Source organism: Danio rerio, chromosome 11 (assembly GCF_049306965.1).
Source record: "Danio rerio strain Tuebingen ecotype United States chromosome 11, GRCz12tu, whole genome shotgun sequence".
NCBI classification, from domain to species: Eukaryota; Metazoa; Chordata; class Actinopteri; order Cypriniformes; family Danionidae; genus Danio; species Danio rerio.
The window spans coordinates 32,391,238-32,416,827 of NC_133186.1; the positions used below are offsets into that span (position 1 = coordinate 32,391,238).

Below are 25,590 nucleotides of genomic sequence, written 5' to 3' on the forward strand. Positions count from 1 at the left end.
CATTGAGATATCAATGCTGAAACTATATATTGTGCAGCCCTATTACAGAATAAAATGTTACAAAATACAAACAAGATCCAGGCATCCTGGAACTAATGTAGCCATTGTTGTACATTTTAAAGATGTTTTTAGGACGAAAGCAATAATAAAACATGCATTTCTGCTTTAATCTTACTTTCTTATCCTGCCAACACATCAAGCAAAACCTCCAGATGATGCAGAAACCAAAACATCCCAAACAAAATCCAGCAAACAAGTCTGTCTTGTAAAGCAATAGAGTTACAATCCTTTCAATGTCGAGCCAATGTTGCGATGCTCACAAACTAGCAGCTACTTCAGTCTAGAAAGCAGACGGCCTCTCTCTCTCTCTCTCTCTCTCTCTCTCTCTCTATCTATCTCTCTTTCCCCCCTCTCGTCATCCTCATTCTTCAGTCTGAAGCTGTGAATCCCATTCAGACAGTCGTCATAAAGATTCCAGTTGGCCGTAAAAAGGTCATTAGCCGGTGTACATTTGTGGGAGTCTGCAGTGGCACATGAAAAGGATTCCTGCAGCTCCCATTAACAGATGAGCTCCACATTCTGTCTCTCTCTCTCTCTCCTCTCTCTCTCTCTTTCTCTCTGTCTGTTTTGTCTGTCTGTGTTTTCAAGGCCTTCGCAGACCAGACCAGACCAGACCAGACTAGACCCAGACAGGAGGATTTCTCTTTACAGAAGACTGCTTTAAGACAGCAAGGGGGTGAAAATGGAGATGATGAATGGACTGATGAATGAGGTGAAGTGAATGTCAAGAGCTGTTATTCATCTCAGGCATTGGTCTGATGGGGTTTACTCTTCATTTAACTTCTCTTCTATATAATAAGTAGGATTTATTGAGTCATTTTCACAATAAATTAATTGAAAATTAAAAAAAAAAGAAATTACTTTTTTAAAAATTAACAAATGTTCTGTTTATAAATACTGATGTTGTATTCATGTGTCATAATGCAGGAATTGATTTTCCTCTTGACCCACACACAGTACCATTCAATAGAGTCAACATTTGGGAAGTGGTTCAAGACCTTTTATTAAAGTCATCCCAAAACGATTAAACATCACCCATTATTGTCTTGAAAAACTTTTTTGGATCAACTTTAAATGTTGGCTACTATATTATATTTAATAATTGCTAGATAATTATTAGCTTCTATTAAACTATCCAGTAATGCAATAATTATGTTGAAAATATGAATTAATATTAATATGAAAAATTACAGACATCTTGTGTCATAAAAACTTAATTAAATAAATAAATAAATAAATAATATTATTGAATTTTTATATAATATTTGAAAAAGTATATATTTATATTTCTGATATATTATTATATTATTGACAATGTAATATTGCATTATTCATTAATTACTAGATAATAATTAGCTTCTATTAAACTATCCAGTGATGCAATAATTATGTTAAAAATATTAATCAATATAAATATAAAATAATTCAAACAACTGGTATCATGAAAACTTAATTAAATTATCAAATAAATAATATTATTTAACTATGATATAGTATTTAAAAATCATATATTTATATTACTGAAATATCATTATTATTGACAAAGTAATATTGCATTATTCAATAATTACTAGATAATAATTATCTTCTAATAAACTAAGGAAAATAGTTGTTGAAAACAAATAAAAAACCATTCAATCTAAACCAGTAAATTCAAATTGAAACAATGAATAAAAATATTTCTGCATCAGTAACAATAAACTGAAGCATTTCCTGTCAAATAAAACCATAATTGAATATAATATTAAGCAAATACCTATTATTACATTGTTACAGAAGCTTGTTATATTGTAATTAAATTAATACATTTATTATTTGTATATATGAAATATACACTGAAACTGGCATATACTAAATAAATACAGTATAAACTGAAGCAATTCCTGTCAAAAAATATTTAATTAAATATAATATTTAGTAAATACCTATTATTGTGTTGTTATTATAGAAGCTTAATATATTATGATTAAATTAGTATATTCAATATTGCTTATCAACATATATTAGAAAACCAAAATCAGTTCTGCATCAGAAATTATTTAAATTGCTTTAACTGGAAGGAAAACTGAAACAATGAGTGCATCAGAAAAGCTTTAACTGAATGAAATGTTTAATTATATTACCAGTAAATTGTTTTGATAACTTTAACTGAGCAATAAAATCCCCCTGAAACAATGGGTGTCATATAAACAGAGAATTACCCTTCTGTCACGGGTGGGACAGATGCCACGGTGTCATAAACGTGTGCTGTTAAGTAATTACGCTAATAATAACACATGCACAAATCTGACGCGATGTAAACAGTTTTCCACATGCACAACAGCAGTATGTCAATTACAGAAAGGCTTTAGTCCAAGCACGGAATAAAAAGACGCGAGAAAAAAACACGTTCAACATCACCACCATCATCATCTCATGTAAACATACGCTCGCCTTCCGCTTCAGTCTGATCGCTGACATGTCTAATAAGCTAATTACATACACAATACACTGCAGCTCGATTCATACACCGTTATAGATATTAAAGATGCGGCATTGGTGTTTACTCACCGCGTCAGCTCGGACAGTCCTGCTGTGCTGCTGTTTTACTTTCCATTGGATATACAGGCCGCCATGTTACGCTCCTCCGCGCATGTCCAGCAGCATCTGCGCTCTCGCATTTATATCAGTGGACCTGAAGAACAGCAGATCCTAAATGTGTCGGGGAGATTTCTGCTGCTGGAAATGTCTGAAGTGCATTCGAGTGAAATTGAGAATGCATTTCGAGTATTATATCGAGATATATATTATCTTGGGTAGTCTATACGGGAATAGGCTAGGTTTATGAAGCTATTAGATCTACAGTATTATATGCAAATTAGGCGATGCAGTGGTGCAGTAGGTAGTGCTGTCGCCTCAGCAAGAAAGTCTCTGGGTCGCTGGTTCGAGCCTCGGCTCAGTTGGCGTTTCTGTGTGGAGTTTGCTTGTTCTCGTGGGTTTCCTAGATAGATAGATAGATAGATAGATAGATAGATAGATAGATAGATAGATAGAATGATTAGTAATAAAAATTAAAAATAAAAGATAATAGTAATAAAAAACTATTTTATTTACTTGCAAAAAAAATAATGAAATACTAAAAACGTTCATACTAATTTCACATTACTGTTTCTAAAACTACCCATTTTAAATAAATAAAATAAACTACAGACATTTAAAAACAACAACATGTCTGATAATATCTAATATCTTTTCTTCTGGAGAAAGTCATATTTGTTTTATCTCGGCTTGCAGGTTTAAATTTTAAAACCATTTTAGGGTCAAAATTATGAACCCCTATATATATATATATATATATATATATATATATATATATATATATATATATATATATATATATATATCCCCTTTAAGCTATATTTTTTCGATAGTCAACAGAACAAACCATTAGTATACAATAACTTGCTGAACTACCCTATCCTGCCTTGTTAACCTAGTTAAGTATTTAAATTTCACTTTAAGCTGTATAGAAGTGTCTTATAAAATATCTAGTAAAATATTATCATCATGTCAAAGATAAAATAAATGATTAGAAATGAGTTATTAAAACTTTTATGTTTAGAAAAAAAACTTGTCTCCATTAAACAGAAATTGGGGAAAAAATAAACAGGGTGGGCTAATAATTTAGGGGGGCTAATAGTTCTGATTTCAACTGTATATTTCAATATAAGTTGTTGATGTCTCCAGATCTAAAAGAGTCTCCCAACAATGACTGAAGCCACAAAATTTAAAGGGTCTTTTAAGTGGCATAGCATATTTTCGACCAGTACATTTTTGGCACGCGAAAATTCACTAAATCTTTAATATCAACAGACTCCTAGATTCCCATTGTAGCACATTTCTGCTGTGATTGGCTTTTATAATATAGAGTACAAAAGTCTATATATATATATATATATATATATATATATATATATATATATATATATATATATATATATATATATATATAAAATATACAGTATGTACACTGGTTCATATAGCTATAAAACTATAATATGATCATTGCAGGTCAAATGAAGCATTTCCTAATAAAAAAGAAACATTGCTTAACAATAATAAATATGAGGCTACTTCATAAGGTGGATTTTGTGGCTATTTAATTCATAAAAACATTCATAAAATTATTACAATTCACAATCTTATAAACAGCTAGTTTTTACCACAAATATTTTGATGCATTAAAGTAAACACACACATTTAATGTAGGGCCTACACTCTAAATGTCTGGTCGTTGTAACCTTTGGTCAAATTTAAACAAACCAAAAATTTTAATGTAATTTTAAAAATTAACCCAACGTTAGGTTAGGTTTGTCCATAATTATTTTAATGTGCATGTAAATGTGCATGCAAAATATAGATGAAATATAGTTTCATTGTAATTTAGTGTAACAGATATTTCAGTGTAAAAAGATTTTACATGCTATTCTGACCGTTTTATTAAAATATTACTAAAAGGTCTTGCTGGCAAATGGATAAAACATATTATTAAACAGGACACATTGAACGGAAAAAATAAAGCATGTTTTCTTTCTTGTTGTAATGCAAACCCCTTTTTTTATTTATATAACATTGAATTTTTTTAAAAGAAAGGAAAAAACTTAATATCCTTAACCTTTATTGTAAAAATATTATTTATCAATTTAGTTGTAAGTTTTATCTTTAAGTCCATTTTTCAACCATGAATAATCGCTAGATGGCACCATGCGCTTTTCACCAAGAATCACTTCATGCAGTCAGTCTGAGTTTTCAAGTATCCATTCAATTAGTTTATTTCTCTAGGAATAACATTGTTTTTGCATATAATGTAGGCTTAAGAGCGACATATTCCCGCAATCCGCTATTATTCTCTAAAGGCCTAATAATAACTAATAAATATTTTAGATAGATAGATAGATAGATAGATAGATAGATAGATAGATAGATAGATAGATAGATAGATAGATAGATAGATAGATAGATAGATAGATAGATAGATAGATAGATAGATAGATAGATAGATAGATGGCCTAATACATATGCACAATAATATTTCAGTCATAATTTACGAAGTCTCTCTCCTACATGCTGTTCTTTTTCATCTCAGCAGAATAAACAGTGTGATCTGTCTGTTGAATTGATCTTTCAGCTCAACCCACACACGCACACACACACACACACACACACACACACACACACACACACACACACACACACACACAAGAACATCAATTTGGATGCATGCATGTATGAAATGTAACACATCCGAGCAGGAACGCATATTATCATTTCTCAACCGAACCCTTCGCTTCTTCTGGACCATTCTGAAGCTTCCTCCTTCGCGATTGGCCGCAGAGGGGTTTGGTTCGGCCGCTATTGGTGTGAACAGTCCGCCACTCACTCAGCTTGGTGCCTCTTCGCATGGTCGCTCATTTATGAACCCTACTATAGCGAACTTCTGGCTCATTATTATTAACCAGCCAGCTGATTGGACGAACCCTCACGGATAGCAGGAAGCGTCAGCGCGACGTGCTTAACATTCATGAGCCGATCCTTCGCCGTACTGCGGTTGGTAATTTCGCGTTGTTAGGTTGTCAATGGCTCAGAATGAAGGTGGATACTGTTGCAGCTGTGATGATGGGTTACCACTGCAGGTGAAAATGAAAACATCGTTACTTGGCGACGCGAGAGGACAGTTTGCGCATCGTCGTCTTGGATATAAGTGAGTATTCCGCTTGTGGCTCTTTTCCGTTAATGTACAGTATTATCGCTGTGCTTGGTTTCTGCGCTTGATGTTAGATGTTTGTGGCTGTTACATCGCTGATGTGAACGGACAAACACGCACACCTCCTGCCCACACACTCCAGGATACCGAAGTCAGCTGTTGTTAATTATGTCATGCGTTTAAGACAGCATTAATTACGTAAATCGTCTTTATTTTGCCTGGCCACTTTGCATTAATGGTTGTGATTTTTTTTCCCCCCATCATTCTTCATCATGTTTTTTTACTGTTCATTTAAGAGTGGGTGTGAGTGGTGTGGGCTATCAGTCATTTCTTGATACTGTCAGGTAGATAAGATGCTTAAAATAATGATAGAACTTTCATCCACCTACGAATATTTCGAGCGCGCGCACACACACACTTACGCACGCGCATACCGCACAACACATCAGATGCAGACATGCGCCGCTTTTATGCTCAATGCACAAACATACAACGAGATGTCGGCGTCACGACGTGACCTGCGAAACGCATGTGGAAATGCATACGAGTGCTAATGCAACGGGTTCTAGCCATAATTACAGCGCAGATGATACCTGTCGCACAACTGAGGTAACTGAGATGATGTTTTCAATACATTACATCACTGACTTCTGGCTTGGTAAAGGATTCTGTCCTTGTTCACCCACCTGTAATTCTCATTCAGGCTGAGCTGTGTTGTTTTGCTATTCCCAAAACTATTGGGAAATTCATGATGCTGCGTCTTGAAGAACTGTGGCACTTGTTTATTATCACCTCAGACAAACAGAATCATGACAATCCTACACACATCCTGTCACATGTCATTCCATGCACATACATGTAAAATATGCATTAAACCGTGCCACTGATTCGATGCATATGCATGCAAAATATACATTAGATCTGCATGAATGTCTGTTTGACCTCTCTTCTCTTCCTCCTCAGGTGAGCAAGTGTGTGTGCATGCATAGTATACTAGTATGTGTGTGCGTGGATTATGAGAAGAGCATTGTGACCAACCGGGAGCAGTTTTTTGCTGCAATGACCTGTCTGAGCAGCGATTCCTGTCCCGTCCTCTGGCCTTCCGCTCCTCTCAGCCCAGACATGCACCACCTCGGCATCTTTTGACTTCATGAAGATTCCTGACATCGGTAATGTGATGAATAAATTTGAGGTCCTTGGGATTGTAGGAGAGGGTGAGTGCATCTTTTGTAGATATTGTTTGTTAATGAGAAATAAGCATTTTATATAAGATTATAAAATAAGATTTGCAATTCAAACTCTTTTTTTTTTTTGTCATTACCAAGGAGCCTATGGGGTGGTCCTGAAATGCAGACACAAGGTAAGACACGTTTATGCAGAAACCTGTTGGTCAGCATGCTAAGTAGTGCTGAAGAAAGCTCTCTGTAAATATGTTAAGGCTCTGATATACTCAAAGTGATTTTCTCTCAGGTACAAATATCAAAATGACTGCAGTGAGAAGACGGCTTATAAAGAGGTGGTTCACTCAAAACCTTACATTTCCTCATCATGTACTCACACAAGCGATTCTAAACGTTTATGCAATTCTTTCTTCTGTTGAACACTGAACAAGATATTTTGAAAAATGTCAGAAGAAAGCGACATTGACATCTGTAGTAGAATAAAAAAATAATAAGTACAAAAATAAAGTATACATTCCTTTGTTCAACGAGAAAGAAACTCAAAAAGGTTTGGAACAAGTAAATCATGTGAGTAAATGACGACAGAATTTTCATTTTTTGGGTGAACTGTGCCTTTAAGAAAGCATTTTTTGCTTGCGCAATCACTACTCTATTCAAGACACTTCATTATATAGCACATTATGCAGGAAACCACTTCAAAACAAGCAGCTTTACAGTATTAAACATAAAAAACAAGTCAGTTTTGCTTTAAATTAGAATTACACTTCAATTTTTACCCCAGTCATTTTTTTTCTTCTGACCTCAGTAAACAGAGATAATTAACTGGAGAAGATTTTAAGCATCTCTTATTAATCTATAAATGTCAAATCTCTATTTCATTCAAGTTTAAAGGCAGATTTTGGTTTCTAAATGAAAACCATGCAAACAATAAATTAATAATTAAAATACTGTTTTATTGTCAACCATATTAACATCTCACAAATCTGAAGCACAATATCTACGATGATAAATGTGACCCTGGCTCACAAGACTCTTAGCTTATGTTGCACGCCTGCATATTTGGGAATTGCCAAAAATACGCTATATGAGTCAAAATGATTGATTTTTATTTTGTGCCAAAAATCATTAGAATATTAAATAAAGATCATGTTTCGTGAAGACATTTTTTAAAAAACAAATGCATTAGTAATCTGCATTGCTAAGAATAGAATTTGGATTTTCTCAGTATTAATTATTTTTTTTAAGCCTCAGATTCCAGATTTTAAATAGCTACTGTATATCCTTGTCAAATATTGTCCTATCCAAACAAACCATATACCAATAGATAAAAACATATTTATTAAGTGTTCAGAAAGCATATAAATTAGGGCTGCACGATAATGGAAAATTCTAACATCAATATTTTTTTATTTTGCGATATATTTTGAGATATGAATACAATTTCACCAGATGACTTATATATTTCTATTTGGAAAGAATTTACAGTGTAAGATCTATTGGGATGATTCTGCAGTGGGAGTGCATCTCCATAAAATCTAATAAACGACCTATACAATTTTTGGTGTCCCCCGACAGATCTTCGTTTGCAATGCGATTCTGTATTTGCATCCATTGTGAGTATTTTCATGCACATGTTTAGTCAGAGATTGATGAACTAATGTTAACTCTTTGCATCTCCATAAAATCTAATAAACAATCTGTAATCTTTTTTGGGTCCGCCAACACATTTTCGTAGTGGTCTGTGCTATTTGCAGTGCATTTCTGTATTTGCACATGTGAGTATTTTCATGCATAACAATCTATAAATACAGTCAAGAAAGAGATATAACTGAAATAAAGTGTTTTACTGTTTCCCAAGTCAAACAGTATTCATCACTGTCAGAAATAAAGGTTCGTGAGCTGTCACTTGGGGTGGTATCCAAAATGTACACATTTGTACTTAAAGAGTCTACATTGGGACCTCAAAAGTATATATTAGTACCTGAACATTATAGGAAGAACACTTTTTGTACTTTTTAGGTACTATTATGTACCACTGAGGTATTAGTTTGGACTTTTAGGTAAAAATTTGTACCATTTGAAAAGGTACCACCCTAGTAACAGCTACCGTACCTTTATTTCTGAGAGTGAAGCACAGTAACTGAATGATAAGAATAAAAATAATTCTATAAAATGAATCATATTTCCCAGAGATGGGTTGCGGCTGGAAGGGCATCCGCTGCATAAAAAAGTTGGCGGTTCATTCCGCTGTGGCAACTCCAGATTAATAAAGGGACTAAGAGGACAAGAAAATGAATGAATGAAAATGAATCATAGTTAAGAGGCGACGCAGTGGCGCTGTAGGTAGTGCTGTCGCCTCACAGCAAGAAGGTCGCTGGTTTGAGCCTCGTCTGGGTCAGTTGCCGTTTCTGTGTGGAGTTTGCTTGTTCTCCCCACGTTCGCGAGGGATTCCTTCTGATGCTCTGGTTTCTCCTTCAGTCCAAAGACATGCGTAAAAAATGAATTGGGTAGGCTAAACTGTCCGTAGTGTATGAGTGTGTATGGATGTTTCCCAGTGATGTGTTGCAGCTGGAAGTGCATCCGCTGCGTAAAACATGTGCTGGATAAGTTGGCGTCCCCAGATTAATAAAGGGACTAAGCCGAAAAGGTAATGAATGAATGAATAAATCATAGTAAAGGTCACAAACGTTTTTCTTATAGCTTAATATGTTTTAAAATCATTTTGCAATCACAGGCATCAAAAACACATGCAATATTGCAAATATCCTGCAATTTGTTTATTGTGAATGATCACATTGCGATATCGATGGTGAAACAATAAATTGTACAGCCCTAATATAAATCTCAATTTCCAAAAATGTACAGTTATGACAAATATTTCTTAAACTGAGCCACACCCACCTATTAATTAAGCAATCGCAGTAGACCAATAGTTTTCAAACCCCCGAAACAAACTCCAAAACGACTTGACTTTCTGCATAATAGTGTCACCTCAGTTCATTCTTTGATTTCACTTGTAGTATATCAGTGCCTTTATACAGCCTGTTTGATTTATGTTTGCTTGCTTTTTTGAAATGGCATATATGCCCAAACACATGACTTTTTGTTAATATGATCTGTAGAGGTGAGGCTAGTTTCTCATTTAACCGCAAGGGAAAAACTGACTTAACCTTTATGGGCCTTGTGACTGTGACTTTCCCAGAAGAGTTGCGCAACACATTTAAACTCCTTAAGCGGTACATTTGTTGAGAGATTTCTTTTAGAAATATATTTTCAATTGTAATATGGCATGGTTCCCTAGCAACTGGTTCTTTTAAAATTGTGGGTTTCTCCAAATGCATTGCTTGTGGCCTAGTTGGCAGATTTGCTTCATTGTTTGGGAGGCATTTTCAGACAGTCAAATATCGCTAGACTAGCTTAGAATAAGGTAAAAATGGGCGTACTATCAACCAGCAGGAGGTGCTTTTATTGAAATGACTGCCGTGCAGTTGGGAGATGCGGGGTCTTTATTTGTGTCATCCATTATGCAGTGATTTCTGTGTGTTTTAAGCTCTGTATATGCTGAATGCTGCACGCTCATTTAGCCTCTGACATCACTGTTGATGTGTTTGATGGATATACTAAAAACTAAGCATTCAAACTGAATCACTTATAGTTGGAGGCACAATTATTAGCCCTCCTTTGATATTTTTATTATTTATTTATATTTCTCAAGATGTTTAATGGAGCAAATAATCCACTTATTTGAATTGAGAAAATATTTGTTTATGACCACTTTAAAGTGAATTTTATAGACAATCATGGCGTACACAACCATCTCTGGACTTGCTGCATCACAGACACCAATAATTTAACAATTTATAAAAATATTATCACATTCTGGCCATCTGAAGTTAGGTATGGATATTGGGGCTGAACTATATATTGTTTGAGCATCGATATTGCAATGTGTGTATCTGCAATAGTCACATCACAGGATTGGATAATTTATTAAATATTAAAAGATAAAGATATTATAAAAAAATTGTTAAATTATTGAAACATTGATGACTATGTTTGTTTGTTTATTTGACATTTTATTGTTCAGTTTTTGTACCTGAATATAGCTTGACTTCTCAGAAAAATAGAAACGCTGTTTGTTTGTTTATTTATTTATTTATTGCTTGTTATTTTTTCTAGTTTATGCAGACACACTGCATAGAAAAAGACTTGATCACCCCAGTCGGTCTAAATTATTGAAATATATATCGCAGCAAAACAAAATATTGCAATGTCAGATATTTACAATGTTTGTTCCACGCTGCTGTCGCCATGGTTTGGGACTGTTTGCTCTACAGTATTTGGACTTTCAGTAGTAAAATTGAAACCACACTGAACTGAACCAAACTGAACTTAAACTCTGAAAACTGGACTGAGACAGTTTCAATTTACTATAATCTTCTAACTGCTTTGACACAATTTACATTGTAAAAGTGCTTATAGAAATAAATATGAATTGAAAGAAAATTATATATATGTCAATGTCAATTTTATTTATATAGCACTATTAAGCACAACCAGAGGTTGACCAATGTGCTGCACAATACAAATCAAAACAGAGAAAATTAAAAAAAATTATAGCTAAAACTGACAATTTTCATGTATTAAAAGTTTTCAACTTTAACATTTTTTTCAACTTTAAAATAAGCTTTAAAAACAGACAGAGATGAAGCAGATCCAATACAGAGGGGCAGAGCATTCCACAACCTAAGACCAGCTACTGCGCAGGCACGGTCACCTCGGCATTTCAGCCTCGACTTATGGATGCATAACAATCTCTGGTTAAATGACAGAAGAGACCGACCAGGCTGATGCTCAATTAACATGTCTAACAGTTAAGAAGGTGCCATGCCATTTAGAGACTTAAAAACCAAGAGAAGAATTTTAATAGTAACTCGATAGTGCATAGGCAACCAGAGCAAAGAGCGTAAAACTGGTGTAACTGTTAAAAGCCTAGCAGCAGCATTTTGAACTAATATATTGCGATCGTGATTTTTGAAAGTATTACATCGCTTTGTAGACGTTTATTATTACAATATGTTGAGCCCCCCCACACATTTTGATAGAGTGCATTGACCCAGAAGCTGCTTTGTCACACTGAACAAGTGGACGTTTCAAGGTATTTCCCTTTTTTGTCTTCTGGAAAAAGTCTTATTTTAGTGTGGCTGAAATAAAAGCCGTTTTTAACACAATTTAAGGTCAGTATTGAATTATATATATGTTTGATTGACTACAGAACAAACCACTGTTGTCCAATGGCTTGCCTAGTAAACCTAATTAACCTGGTGGTTAAGCCTTTTAAATAATGCTTTAAGCTGAATACTAATATCTTACAAAACAACCAGTGAAATATTATGTACAGTCATCAGGACAAAGATAAAAGAAATTAGCTATCACAATTTAGTTCATGAATTCATTCATTTATTTTCCTTCGGCTTAGTCTCTATTTCAGAGGTCACCACTATGGAATGAACCTCCAACTAATTCAACGTATGTTTTACGCAGCGGATACCTTTTCAGCTGCAACTCATCACTGGGAAACACTCATACAAACTCTTTCACATACACTCATATACTACAGCCATTTTAGTTTATTCAATTCACCTGTAGTGCATGTCTTTGGACCATAGGAAAACCAGAGCACCCAGAGGAAACCCACGCCAACACGGGAATAACATGCAAACGCCACATACTGTAGAAACGTCAACTGGCTCAGTCGAGACACAACCCCTGCCACCTTCTTACTGCGAGGCAACAGTGCTAACCACTAAGCCACCGTTGTTAAAATTATTATGTTTAAAAATCTTCATTAAAGAGAAAATTATTCACACAAGGGCTAATATTTTTTACTTTATCTGTGCGAATAGGAGTTTACACGTCAGATTTAGTTGTGCGCAGATGTTTAAGAACAGATTTGGACACGATGACATCACCGGAATTGAAAATCGAACATTTCTTATGATCAAATCTCTCTGTCTGTTAGGGTTATTTTCATGGTTGCTCTCTGTGTGTCCTGGATGCTGTTGGGATTTGAGTCATGTTTGCCTGGCCAGGATCTGTCTTCACGCCTGGCCAGACAGCAGCAGTGTGGCTCGATGATGAATGACAGTACAGTGCAAAAGCTTGGTTAGGGCTCATTACACTTTAGATTTCACTGACCTCAGCGCACACACCTCAGAGGCAACAATGATACTGTACCATGCACATTCATGTAGCTGCTTTTATCTTTGCAGAAGCATTTGTTCAAAGCCTAAATAAGATGTTTACTCATTTCTATCATTCTGAATGAATATGGTCCAATTTCAAATCATGAAAGTTCAGTTATATGAAACCTAAATATGTTTGATTTAGGGCTGCGCAATATATTGTATCAGCATCGATATTGAAAGGTACACATCATCAATAGTCACATCGCCATGTGCTAGAGAATTGTAATGATTTATTTTTTGTATTTTTTTTAATTATATATTTTTAAGGAACATAAAACCAGTGGGAACAAACAAACAGACAAACAAAAAATAATAATTATATATATATATATATATATATATTACAGTAAAAGGTTGCCAAACATATTCTCGCAATGATGCATAACCTCTTAAATTATGTAAATGTTAAATTATAGATTATTATATTGTCTTTGTGGAGAAAGCCAGCCATTTATTCCATTTCTTTTCAAAATCTCTATTAATAATCGAAGTACATCATTTTTTTCATTTCCTCAACTTCTATTATTTTGAATCATTCATCTTCAGTTGGTGGCTCTTCTTTATTCTATTTCCGGGTATAGCTTTTTACTGGTTACAGAATTGTATTTAATTAGTGTATTTATATGTGATTTATGTGATTGACGCAAAAAATAGTTCTTACTTAGAATTTTTGTCTTGTTTCTAGTCCAAATATCTACATTTTAAAGCGAAAAACAAGATTAATTTACTGGCAGATAATTTAGCTTGTTTTTGAAGTTGAAAACAAAACAATATTTTTCACTTGATCTAAGAGTTTGGACTAGCAAACTAAGAAAAGCAGTTTTTGCATTGTGATTTTTCAATTTCTGTACCTAAATACTGTTAGAAACCTAGGAAACCATTAAATAGCTCTGTTCTTGGGAAACTGTGTTCATATGGCATATTTATTGCAGAAAAATAAAATATAGCATTTTTCCAATATTGTGCAGCCCTAGTTTGTTTACATGAGAGTAAAGGCATATTAACAGATGTATGAATCTGAATAATCTGAATAATCAAATAATGAAATATTTGTGATTAATGATCATAATGCTTGCCCAAAATAATAATCATTTATGATTTTTTAAAAATCATTATACTTTGTCACAGTCCTTAAAAATACTACATTTACCCATTTTTCAGAAAACAAATGTAATACTTAAAAAATCTAATAAAATGTAATATGACATTTGTACGTATTCTAACCTTTTCTTTCATATATTTTAATAAGTTTGATGTTTAATTTTTTCGAACATATATCTGTTGGGTTGTATGAGAATGGCACATTATTTTAGACATATTTTTGCATTTTATTTTTTAGAAAAGTTCTTAAAAACAATAAGTTTTGCATTTAGCACATTTTATTTTATGCAGGAACCCATGTGCAGCATCTAAAAAAAAAATTAAACATGTATTTAGTAATCAATATTTACTAAAGACTGTAAGACTTGTTTTTGTAAGATGTGAAGCATGTAAGCATGCACTTACTTGTAAATCCTAAATTCCGAATTCAGTTGTTTATCTGCTTTTTTTATTATTAATAGGACTATATTATTTATTGGAGGTGATTTTCATGCACATTTTGTCAGTAAAGCCGGTTCCGTAATGAGCAGTAAGTGTCCATCACTGCTTTCAGATGGAGCAAAATTTACTACCACAGAGCCATAGGTCACTGAAAAGCTATGCAAAAATTGCACGTTATTTAATGAGAGCTATGCGATTCTGTGATTGGACAACTGTTTGTGTCTCTTTCAGTGATCTACGGCTCTGTGTTTTTTGTACATTTGAAAGGATGTGAAAATATTACATTTAAAAACATTTCATGTTTTCATTCCAAACTTACTAACATAATAGTCGAGTGTCTGAAATAAATGTTACTGCTAGATGATTTCATAGTCGTGTTATTATTAGTCATGTTGAATCAATAAAAGCAGTGAAATCCTCTGTTTGATTTCCTGGGCCTCTTCTCTCTTGTGGCATGAGAGCGCCCTCTGGCCTTTGGAAAAAATTTACTACTGATCATAGAGCTGTGCTTTCTTGACAAGATGTGCATTACAAGATTTAGCTAAATTGTGATTTCGATTTCATTATGATTTATCATGCAGCACTAAGTGGGATTATTCTAGATCCACACCATCAGTTTTTCCACACCCTTGAGATTTAATTTGGATCTCACAGAATCTTATAATTTGAAGATTTTATATTGAAAGTTTTCAATCAAGTTTTCAGCATGCCATAGAATTGATCATGGAAAGGAAATAAACCAGTCATATTTCCATAAATAATTACGTTCTTCCACTCCAACTTCCCATGCATCATTGTTATGATAATGAAGCAGATAAATTGAGCAGCAAGTAAACTCCTCAGCTCGTGCCAAAACAAAAACCCAGGCTCATGCTTTTAGTAACTGGTCAGTCAGCGCTTTCCCTGCTTCATTAAATACATTACAAATTGCAGCTGAAATGAAGACTGACTGTTTCTTTTTTTGTCGTGTTCTGTCTTGTTTTTCTTTCACCTTTTATTATTCACTAATATAAATATGTCGGCAGGATATTTACAGACATTCAGAATAGCACTTTACACCAGAAGAAACATATGCTAAACTTGTAGTCTGCTACACACCTGAATAACTGTATGATTGAGCGGCACGATGGCTCAGTGGTTAACACTGTCACCTCACAGCAAGTTGCTGGTTAAAGTGCCGGCTGGTCCAGTTGGAATTTCTGTGTGGAGTTTGCATGTTCAGTTCTTCCCATGTTTGCATGGGTTTCTGGTTGCTCTGGTTTCCCACAGTCCAAAGACATGCACTATAGTGAATTGAATAAACTAAATTGGCTGTGGTGTGTGTGTGTGTGGGTGTGTGGGTGTTTTCCAGTACTGGGTTGCGGCTGGATGGGCATTTGCTGCGTAAAACATATGCAGGAATAGTTGGCGGTTCATTGCGCTGTGGCGACCCCTGATAAAGGACTAAGCTGAAAGAAAATGAATAATTAAGTTTTGAAAGCAAGGCTGCGTCGGACCCTTTTTAAAGACTATAGATGACATTTTAGGAATGATTTTTCATGCTGTGTAGAGCCATTGCTTGACTTTGGTTGTAGAACATAATAAATTGAAATACAGTTTGTTCTGGTCATTTATTTTGATTAGATACGCCGCATACCACAAGTGCTATACTGGGAATCTGGAGATTTCTTTATTTAGTTTTTCTTTGCTTGTTTGTGTTTGTCAATATATACTTTTTATTTTACTTTGACTTTGCAATTGAAAATATTTATTTGTATGCTATCACTAGGCCCACACTGCACACACAGAAATCTGCAGATTTTTAGCCCATCATTGAGTCTATTTATTTACTTTATTGAGCCTGTTGTGTAAATGTTTGTTAATGAATAGTTATTCAGTTTTTAAATTCATTTAATTTCAATATTATGGACTAATATGAAAATATTCATATGATTTATTTACAGTACAGTTTGTAAAGTAATATTTACTGTCTTATAGTAGACATAATATTTGGAAGACTTACTTTGTTTACCAAATAAAGTAAATCTAATTGGATTTGCATTGTAAACATCAAATACAAGTTAAAAAGGTATTATTTTTTTTATTTCATATTTTATTTCAAGTTTTTAGTTACGATACTCCCAAAATCACTCCATATACATCTGCGATTACAAATTGCTTTTCAGAAATTGCAAAAAAATGTCAGCAGATTCTGTCTGGCCATAGCTATCACTCAAAAGTCAGTAAGATGTTTATTTTGTCTTATTGTAAAACAATTACAGTCAGCTTCTGTTTGATAAAATAAATGTAGGCTTAATTAAGATAAGAGACTTTACAAAAAGAGTAAAAAATCTTACTAACTCCAAACATTTGGCATTGTAGCCCCTAAAAATGTGTAAATAAATGAGTTAATACGTTGCCATTTTACATTTTTATGTTATTTTTCAAACCCATCCAAACCCTTTACCCATTTGTAAGCAGTACATGTTTAATAATTTAAAAAGGGTAGTCTTATATTAACCAGTAGTATGGAATTTTTATGCACAAACATTATTTGAGACATTAAACCGTATACTTAAATAAGCTTTCTATGAATATTAATTTGAATTCACTCAATAATATCTTCTCGTTTATACCATAGCTATATAAAAGCACTCATTATTAAATTAATTTACAATTTCATGTTGCTTTACTATCATTACATTCAACATTTATACAATTGCCTTTGTTCAAAATCACTTAAAGGGCACAGTTATTTTTAAGATTTAAGTTAAATCTTTTGTGTCTCCAGAATGTGTCTGTAAAGTTTCTGCTTAAAACACTCATCAGATTATTTCTTATACCATACAAAATACTGAGATTTTCTGCTCTGGACACATTGTAGCTGTTTTTGTTGCCTGTGCCTTTAATGCTAGTTCTTCCCACCTACTGTTCCCACGTGCCTGTCAGAGTGTGCCTCAATCTTTGCCTCTGCTGCATCAGATAAACAGCACAGTGACAGACATGAAGGAAGCAGATCTCACATAACTTTTGTGAGAAATATACAGTAAGTCACATAATATACAACCAGTCACACACAATTTCGTTACAAAGTTCACGCACACACACACAGCGTGCGTGTTTACCTTGCATTGTTGATACACGTTAATATCCACTGCTGTTTGGATATCCATAAAGTTAATGTACAAAATAAACCTGATTTAACGTCCCCAATCCAAGATTGAATCGTCTTCTTTTATAATTGTACTCACACGCGGTTGTGGTGATAAAGATGGTAAAATCACTGTAATTCATTCCTAACATGCAAGGTTTTAAATTTGTAAAACTCATTTTTGATCACATTTAATGAATATTGATGATCACAGAGCGCTGAACAGATCTTTTAATCTCAGTTGCTTTGTGCACATCCTGTCTTGTAGATATGATTATACACGTTACTACAGACACATGATAATATGCGGCTGTCAATCAAACTGCACTCCTACGTCACATTGGGCTCAGCCTAAAAGTAGGAGGGATTTATATAAATAATAATATTAACGTCAAGAAATTTAAAAAAGAGACTCATTGTCTTTATATCACTCCAATATGACTGTGGACACACTATACCTACACACAGTTCTGTCCAAACAGCTTACAAATGATGATTTTCATCATAGGTGCCCTTTAAAAACAAATTTACTACAAGTTGTATTAATATTGATTTACGTCAAGTACATACTATTCACATATTTAACCAAGCTTCTATGGCTTTTGTGTGCATCCTGAAGCATCTCTCCTGAAATAAACGAATCAGCGGCACATTTGTGCATTCAAAAGGACCCACTGTCACACATTCACTTAGAGCCTTAATGGAAAAGCACGTATTGTTCAATATTTTAACAGGCACAAATGGAAAAACTTGAAGCTGTTAAGTCTGCTGTGGGGAAAAGCTGAATGTGCATCTGTTGAGTGACTCTTAATACAGCAACTGGAGAGCTGATATGTTGTTATCTACAGTAATAGTCATAGTGGATTTTACTATCTGATTAGCATATCGAGTGAACATGTATGGATGAATAAAGGAGCGAGTAAGTAAACATAACACAGCATTTAATTCATTCATATTTAATGTTTACAATTATTACTTATACAGCAAGACACATTCAGTGTGTCTGGTTTAGTTGCAGTTCCCTAAAAGTATTTTTGAGATCCAAACAATCCAAGCAAGGCTTTAAATAGCTGAGCTCTTCACTCCTCACTGAAAACCCTCTTGTTTCTGGCAATTGGCACTGGCTTCTGTATTGTTTCTCTCAAGTCTACCCAAGTGATGTTATCCCAGTGAGCAGGGGCCATGAAAAGGCTCTTTGTGCGTGACCAAACACAACAAGAACTGCTGTTTGTGCCTGTCTTTGCTCGAGAAATTCTTCTGCACCTTGAATTTAGTCACTTTTGAGTAGTTAAATGGAATATATAGAATAGAAAGCAGTTAAAAAAGTTTACCCAAAGCAATTATTCATCCTGGTGTAGTTCTTGTGCTGTATGTGATTTATTCTCTGTCCGAACACAAAAGGAGAAATTCAGTTTTTTTTTTGGTCAGGTGTTTAAAGGGGTAGTTCACCCAAAACAGGAATTTTGCTGTTAATTTGGCGTCCAACACATAGGTGACTTTTTAAAAGAGTAAAGCACAAAAGAAGATTTTTTAGCTGAAATGGTGGTCCTTAGTTTTTTAAAATTCAAATCAATGGCTGCAAGTGCTTTTAAAGGGGAAGTTTCATGCATTCATTCATGTCTAAAAAGTGTGTGAAAATCACTTGGCATGCTGCTTACTCTCTCAAGCTCAATGTGCTCAGGAGCCTGCACTCTTGTAATTTTAATTGGCAAGATCCTGAAATCTAAGATAATCATTCTGCTATTTGACAGCTGTTTTCATTGTTTCTCAGCGTTCTACTGTTTTAATACTACATCTGAAAATTCGTAAAAATACCATTTTTATAATGTTTTTACTCCAAATTCACCTCACTTCAGTCTAGTGTTTGAAATAAAGCAAACAAATCTGTGCTTCCCTGATAAGATGTGCATGAGAATCGCAGCTTTTTCCAAATCATGATCTCAATTACATTTCAGTGAGTCATGAAGTAGGCATGGGACAATAGGGTTGGGCCGATAGATGATGCCATCGTCCATCGCCGATGGCCGACAGACACCATGATGCTGAGCCGGCATTGTGATTCTCCGCCCCACCCCGTTGCAAATCCGCTCGCGAAAAATACACACTCAGGCCCTGTTTACACTAATAGGTCTTAGTTTTAAATGACATTTTAGAATGAAAACGATCCACTCTGGCGTTTCACCTAGCATTTTTGAGCAGCCCTCCTTCCACACTACCACTTAAACGCACATCACGTTACCACACACACACACAGGCACAGACACAAACACACACACCTTTTCATGCGCTCGAGACAGCATGTCCAGGCGGTCAGCAGGTCAGAGACTGCTTCAATCTTTCGCTTTCACGCTTGTACTTAGTAATTTTAGCGAAAACCCCAGATACTGTTGGCTGGTTCCTGTTGGTTGTGCACCTTTTTTACCAACTAAGTTTGTCGACACCATTATAACAACACAGATCACTGCCTATTCACAAGTCCCATGGAAAAAGTGGTTGACAGGTGGTAATTATGTGTTATGATTTGGTTATGGGTAAAACAAAGACCATGCTGGTTAGGTAGTTAAAACGGTAGGCTACAAATAATTAATTTGTTATGAATTTATTAATTATTCATAATTAACTCACTGCTGCCAATGACGACGATGCCATAGTCCATCGCAATGTTTTATATTAGACATTGTACGATGCCAAATGGGTCGCATTCGCCCAACCCTATGGGACAATAACCGGTTTCAAAGTTTACCATGGGGTGAAGAAGGTTTTAAAACTGCCAAAGTGTTCTGTTTTACCCTTCCTAAGGTATATGTAAGTGTTTTTTTGTTTGTTTGTTTGTTTGGTTGGTTGGTTTTAACATGTTTTGCACAACTATTTGATTTAGTTTTTAGGGCAACCGTATCTCCAGCAGAAACTGAACCTCTACATCAAAAGCTATTGATCCAAAATATTTTAAATGGTGTTTTTTACCAAGACATTTAAAAGGAACTTACTTTTGGAGCAGTAATCACAATACCGTGATATGGTGAAACTGATATTATTATCCAAGGTTATCATACCGACAGAATCAAACACTGGCCCATGCCTACATGCAGCCCTACAAGGATCCACCACTGAAAAAGCCTTGCTGTAGCTCTGATACAGAGCAATGAAAAAAGTGCTGCAGTGTAGGGCTGTGTGATTTAGCCTAAAATCTAAATCTTGATTAATTTAACAATTTAACTCGATTATGGTTAATGAATGATTATTTTACAATATAGTAAGTATAAATCATAACATAATAAGTATGAATTAGCCTTGATAAATTGGGGTCATGTGACTCCACACACAGCAGGGAAAGTAATTGAAAAATTGACCTGGAAAGACTAGATTGATTATAGGTTGTAAATGTCGATTTTGATTACTTTTCGATTAACCACCCAGCCCTACTGCTCTGTTTGGGTGCTTTAAGTGTGTCTGAGGTATTTAGTCTACTGTTATTACAGAATATTGGGTGAAGCTGATTGGTTAGTTCACATAATGCACATCGCAGCTTTCTAAGACACAATAATGTTTTTTGCACAGACCCAAACTTGTAAGTGAGCTTATGATTTTATAGAGGTTGCTGCTCTCAGGCTAAGCACAAGTACTATTTTGATGAACAATAAAACGGATGCATGTTTCATTTTGATTTAGAGGTGTTCGTTTTGTTGACAAGAAACTTGCACTACAGATTCTTGTGAATTTAATAATGAGGCTTACTAAATAATAAAGTTCAGTTTCTTCCTCAGATCAATATTTCACTTAATAAGACCTCAGTTTATTGTCAGGCACCACAGGTATACAGTTGAAGTCAGAAATATTAGCCCCCCTGACTTATTAGCGCCCCTGTTTATTTTTTTCCCCAAATTTCTGTTTAATGGAGGGAATATTGTTTCAGCACATTTCTAAGCATAATAGTTTTAGAAACCTATTTATAATAACTGAATTATTTTACCTTTGTCATAATGACAGTAAATAATATTTGACTTGATATTTTTTAAGACACTTCTGTACAGTTTAAAGTGACATTTAAAGGCTTAACTAGGTTAATAAGGTTAACTAGGCAGTTTAGGGTAATTAGGCAAGTTATTTTATAACGATGGTTTGTTCTGTAGACTATCGGAAAAAAATTTGCTTAAAGGGGCTAATAATTTTGTCCCAAAATTGGTTTTTAGAAAATTTAAAACTGCTTTTATTGTAGCCGAAATAAAACAAATAAGACTTTCTCCAGAAGAAAAAAATATTATCAGACATACTGTAAACATTTCCTTGCTCTGTTAAACATCATTTGGGAAATATTAAAAAAAGAAAAAAAATCAAAAGGGGGCTAATAATTCTGGCTTCAACTGTATGTTTATGTTTTTTGCCTGTACATGTTTTTTTGACTTTCAAAGTGCTGGTAGTCAATGACTTGCATTTTTTTAATGATCAAGGAACACAGTTTTAGCAAAAATTCTTATTTGTTTAATTGAGGAATAAATTGGCCGAGGGTGTGTAAATTGACAGCAAATTTTCATTTTTGAGTGAACGTTCTCTTTTAATAAAAAGATGCAAAACTAATAGAGAATGGAGCGTGTTGTATATTCCATTGTTTTGGAACATACAGAAGGTTTTAAATAAAAACCAAATGTGAATTTATTATTTAATGAAATCCTGATTAACATTTTCTTTAAAGGACACCTATTTCACCTCTTTTACAAGATGTAAGATAAGCCTTTGGTGTCTTCAGAATTTGTCTGTAAAGTTTCAGCTCAAAATATCAGATTATTTTTTATAGCCTCCTGAATCTGCCAATTTTGGTGTCTCAATACAGTGTAGCTGTTTTTGTAGCCTGTGGCTTTAAATTAAAATGAACTGCTTCTCCCCATCCACTGTTCCCATGTGCATGACTTCTTCTCCTGTGGTACATCAGATAAACAGCAGTCAGTGATAGGGACAGACTCGGATAAAGCTGAAATACAGCTCATTAGTCAAAAATACCAAGCAAGTTTATTTCAGTATTTGTTGTAGAGTTTATTCAAGCCTTTCTGAAATGATGAGTCACACACAAATGCTGTTTGCATTACACACACACACACACACACACACACACACACACACATATATTAGCGTTTACTGACACCATGTGGCTGTGGTGTTTATAGTGGTTTTAGAATTACGTAGCGATTTTCCTGTCTTTATTACAGACATGTTCTGTTTTAAAAACATTTTAAACTTATAAAACTTATACAAATCCATAATTATGGAAAAGATTGTACAAATATAAAAAAGGAAAATCCAAGTCATTTCAGAAGCTGTGGGATATTCCTTTAACCTGTCTTGGCACTGATTATAAGTCTACTATTTATCCTTAACTGCTCACCCCGATATTGTAATATTGTTTTGAATTAGATCACACTGCTGTTTTATTTATTTATTTATTTATTTTAAATGCTCTTATATTTTTTATTTATTTTATTTTATCCCTAAAAATACTGTATACTGTTTATGTTCTACTCATTACTGTGTATACAACTCATTTTGAAAAATGTAATTAAAAAAAAAAAACTTATAAAAATCACAGAGAGTTGGAACAGATCTTTTAATCCCAGTATATTTGCAAAACATGTTCAGTGGACATGTGTGTACATGTTATTATAGAAACATGGTGCTTGCCAATCAATTTAGGGGGAGGGTAAAATCGCACTCCTGACTGGGATTTGGGTCCTATTTTAATGTCAGGAAATTTGAAAAAGGTTTTAAAAGTTTAAAGAAGTTTTTATTGTGTTTCTAGCACCCCAATATGACAGCGGTCACAGTATACCTACACACAGTTCTGACCAAATGTTTTATTACAGGTGCCCTTTAAATAATACATTAAATATAGTTTTCTTTCCCAAACAGTGTCTATTGTATCTCCTTCAGAACAGTTAAATTAAATGTACAGCATGTGCAAACTGGGGCCATTCTTTGTACCTTTGCTTGATACCTTGATACCTTAAAGATTTCATCTTTAAAAAGCAAAAGCTAATTCTGTTTGCCATTCACTGCCATTATGTGGATGAGCGCTAACAGGACATTGATTTAGTTTTTTTTTAAAGTGGGTTTAAAAAGTAACGAAAGCCATACAACATTACAGCAACACCACAGTGGTTTTAAATAGACTGAATACATTTTTTCTTGAAGGAACTATCATAACTTCATTATGTATTTGTCAGTCTGAATGTCATTCGCTCTACTGCGATGGTCAGTTAAATTCTATTAGCGTCTCCACAGTTTGTTTTCAAGCTTGCTTCATTAAAATGAGTGAGAAGACATCAAATGCATGCAGCTAGGCAGCAATTTATTTATTTGTCAGCAATGTGCAATCACACCCACGCTGATTAGCATTTGAACATCTCATGTTTTAAGATCTATTAAATGACTGTTTGATTTGCCGTTGATGTGAAACTCAATAAGGCTGTTTTATACGCTCTCTTCAGACGCACAAGGCCTGTGAGTTTAAAAGCTTGTTCCTTTGGAGAGGAATATTTATTTTTATAGCATATCAGTGGAATTGAGGGCAGAGGAGGAAGAGGGACGTGAGTTTGCATTAGCATTAAATAGGTCACCTTGAGTGGGATCGCTGGTTGTGTTCGCTGGCCGTGTTCAGATGACTGTGCAAGGCGCCGTGGATGAGATTGTGTGTGACAGAAATGCCAAGATGGAGAGAGATTGTCTACATTTGAAATCTAGCCTTTTTGATGTTTGCAACTGAAACTGGGTGGTGGAAGGGTGCCATTATAGTCAAACTCACTGGCTTGTTGGATTGGATAATCGAGTGTGATAATGGATGTTGTTCTAGTTCTTGTACTGATATTGCTCAATCATTTAGGTTATTTCAGTTTGCAAATAATCCTAATATCTAAGATTTTATCAGTCTAACAACAGGGATTCTGGATAGATCTTTGATATTTTATTAAGGGATAGTTCACCCAAAAATTTCAATTTGCTGTTAATTGACTCACTGTTCAATGGATCTTGATATATATATATATATATATATATATATATATATATATATATATATATATATATATATATATATATATATATATATATATATAGTACAATATTATTCACTGTCATCATGATCATGTCAAAGATCAAATAAAGCAACTTTTAGAAATGAATTATTAAAACTATTATGTTTAGAAATGTGTTGAAAAAAAATCTCTGTTAAACAGAAATTGGGGAAAAAAATAAACAGGGGGGCTAATAATTCTGACTTTAACTGTACATATACACAGTGGGTGACACTTCAAAAGGACCATTACTGCTGTGAGTGGCACTGCCGCGGCACTAAGGGATTAAGAACGTGTTTTTAGGTGTAACAGAAGTTTGCGGCTATGCCACAGGGGGCACAAATGGACAGGATGCGAACAGACATAAATACTAACAGTAACATAAACCCTGCTACTTGAAAATGATGATGAAATAACGAAACAAAGCATTATAATTCCTTCATTAATCATTAAAAACTTGTAACAATCTTTATTATCTTTGTACACAAACAGTAACGTCCTATCTAGTATTGTTTTAGCTAATGAAGTCTATGGATAAAGTGTCACCCAGTGGTCAAAAGCTGTAGGTACATTTACTGCGGTCGCCGAGACGGCGAGTGAATCAGCAGAGGGAACATATTAAAGTGTT

The 25,590-nt window shown here is 34.3% G+C and overlaps 2 protein-coding genes across 24 annotated transcripts in view; one reads left to right on the forward strand and one right to left on the reverse strand.

Annotated features, from left to right (window-relative positions):
• The window catches only part of scml2 (Scm polycomb group protein like 2), a 52,065-nt gene extending 49,371 nt beyond the window's left edge, over positions 1 to 2,694 (reverse strand). For 4 of the 6 annotated variants that reach the window (XM_073916875.1, XM_009306122.5, XM_003199502.7 and 1 more), the window contains exon 1: positions 2,611 to 2,694. The gene's annotated coding sequence lies outside the window, so the exon portion shown is untranslated. Of the gene's footprint in view, positions 1 to 175; positions 345 to 2,610 lie in introns of those variants that run through there. The other 2 variants (XM_073916876.1, XM_073916874.1) reach the window with 1 other exon arrangement.
• The window catches only part of cdkl5 (cyclin dependent kinase like 5), a 141,268-nt gene that overhangs the window by 64,402 nt on the left and 51,276 nt on the right, over positions 1 to 25,590 (forward strand). For 7 of the 18 annotated variants that reach the window (XM_005169371.5, XM_005169373.5, XM_068224186.1 and 4 more), the window contains exons 1-3: positions 5,664 to 5,800; positions 6,767 to 7,017; positions 7,129 to 7,163. In XM_005169371.5, the coding sequence (XP_005169428.1) occupies positions 6,954 to 7,017; positions 7,129 to 7,163 (99 nt within the window). In that variant the 5' untranslated portion in view covers positions 5,664 to 5,800; positions 6,767 to 6,953. 18 annotated transcript variants of the gene reach the window in all.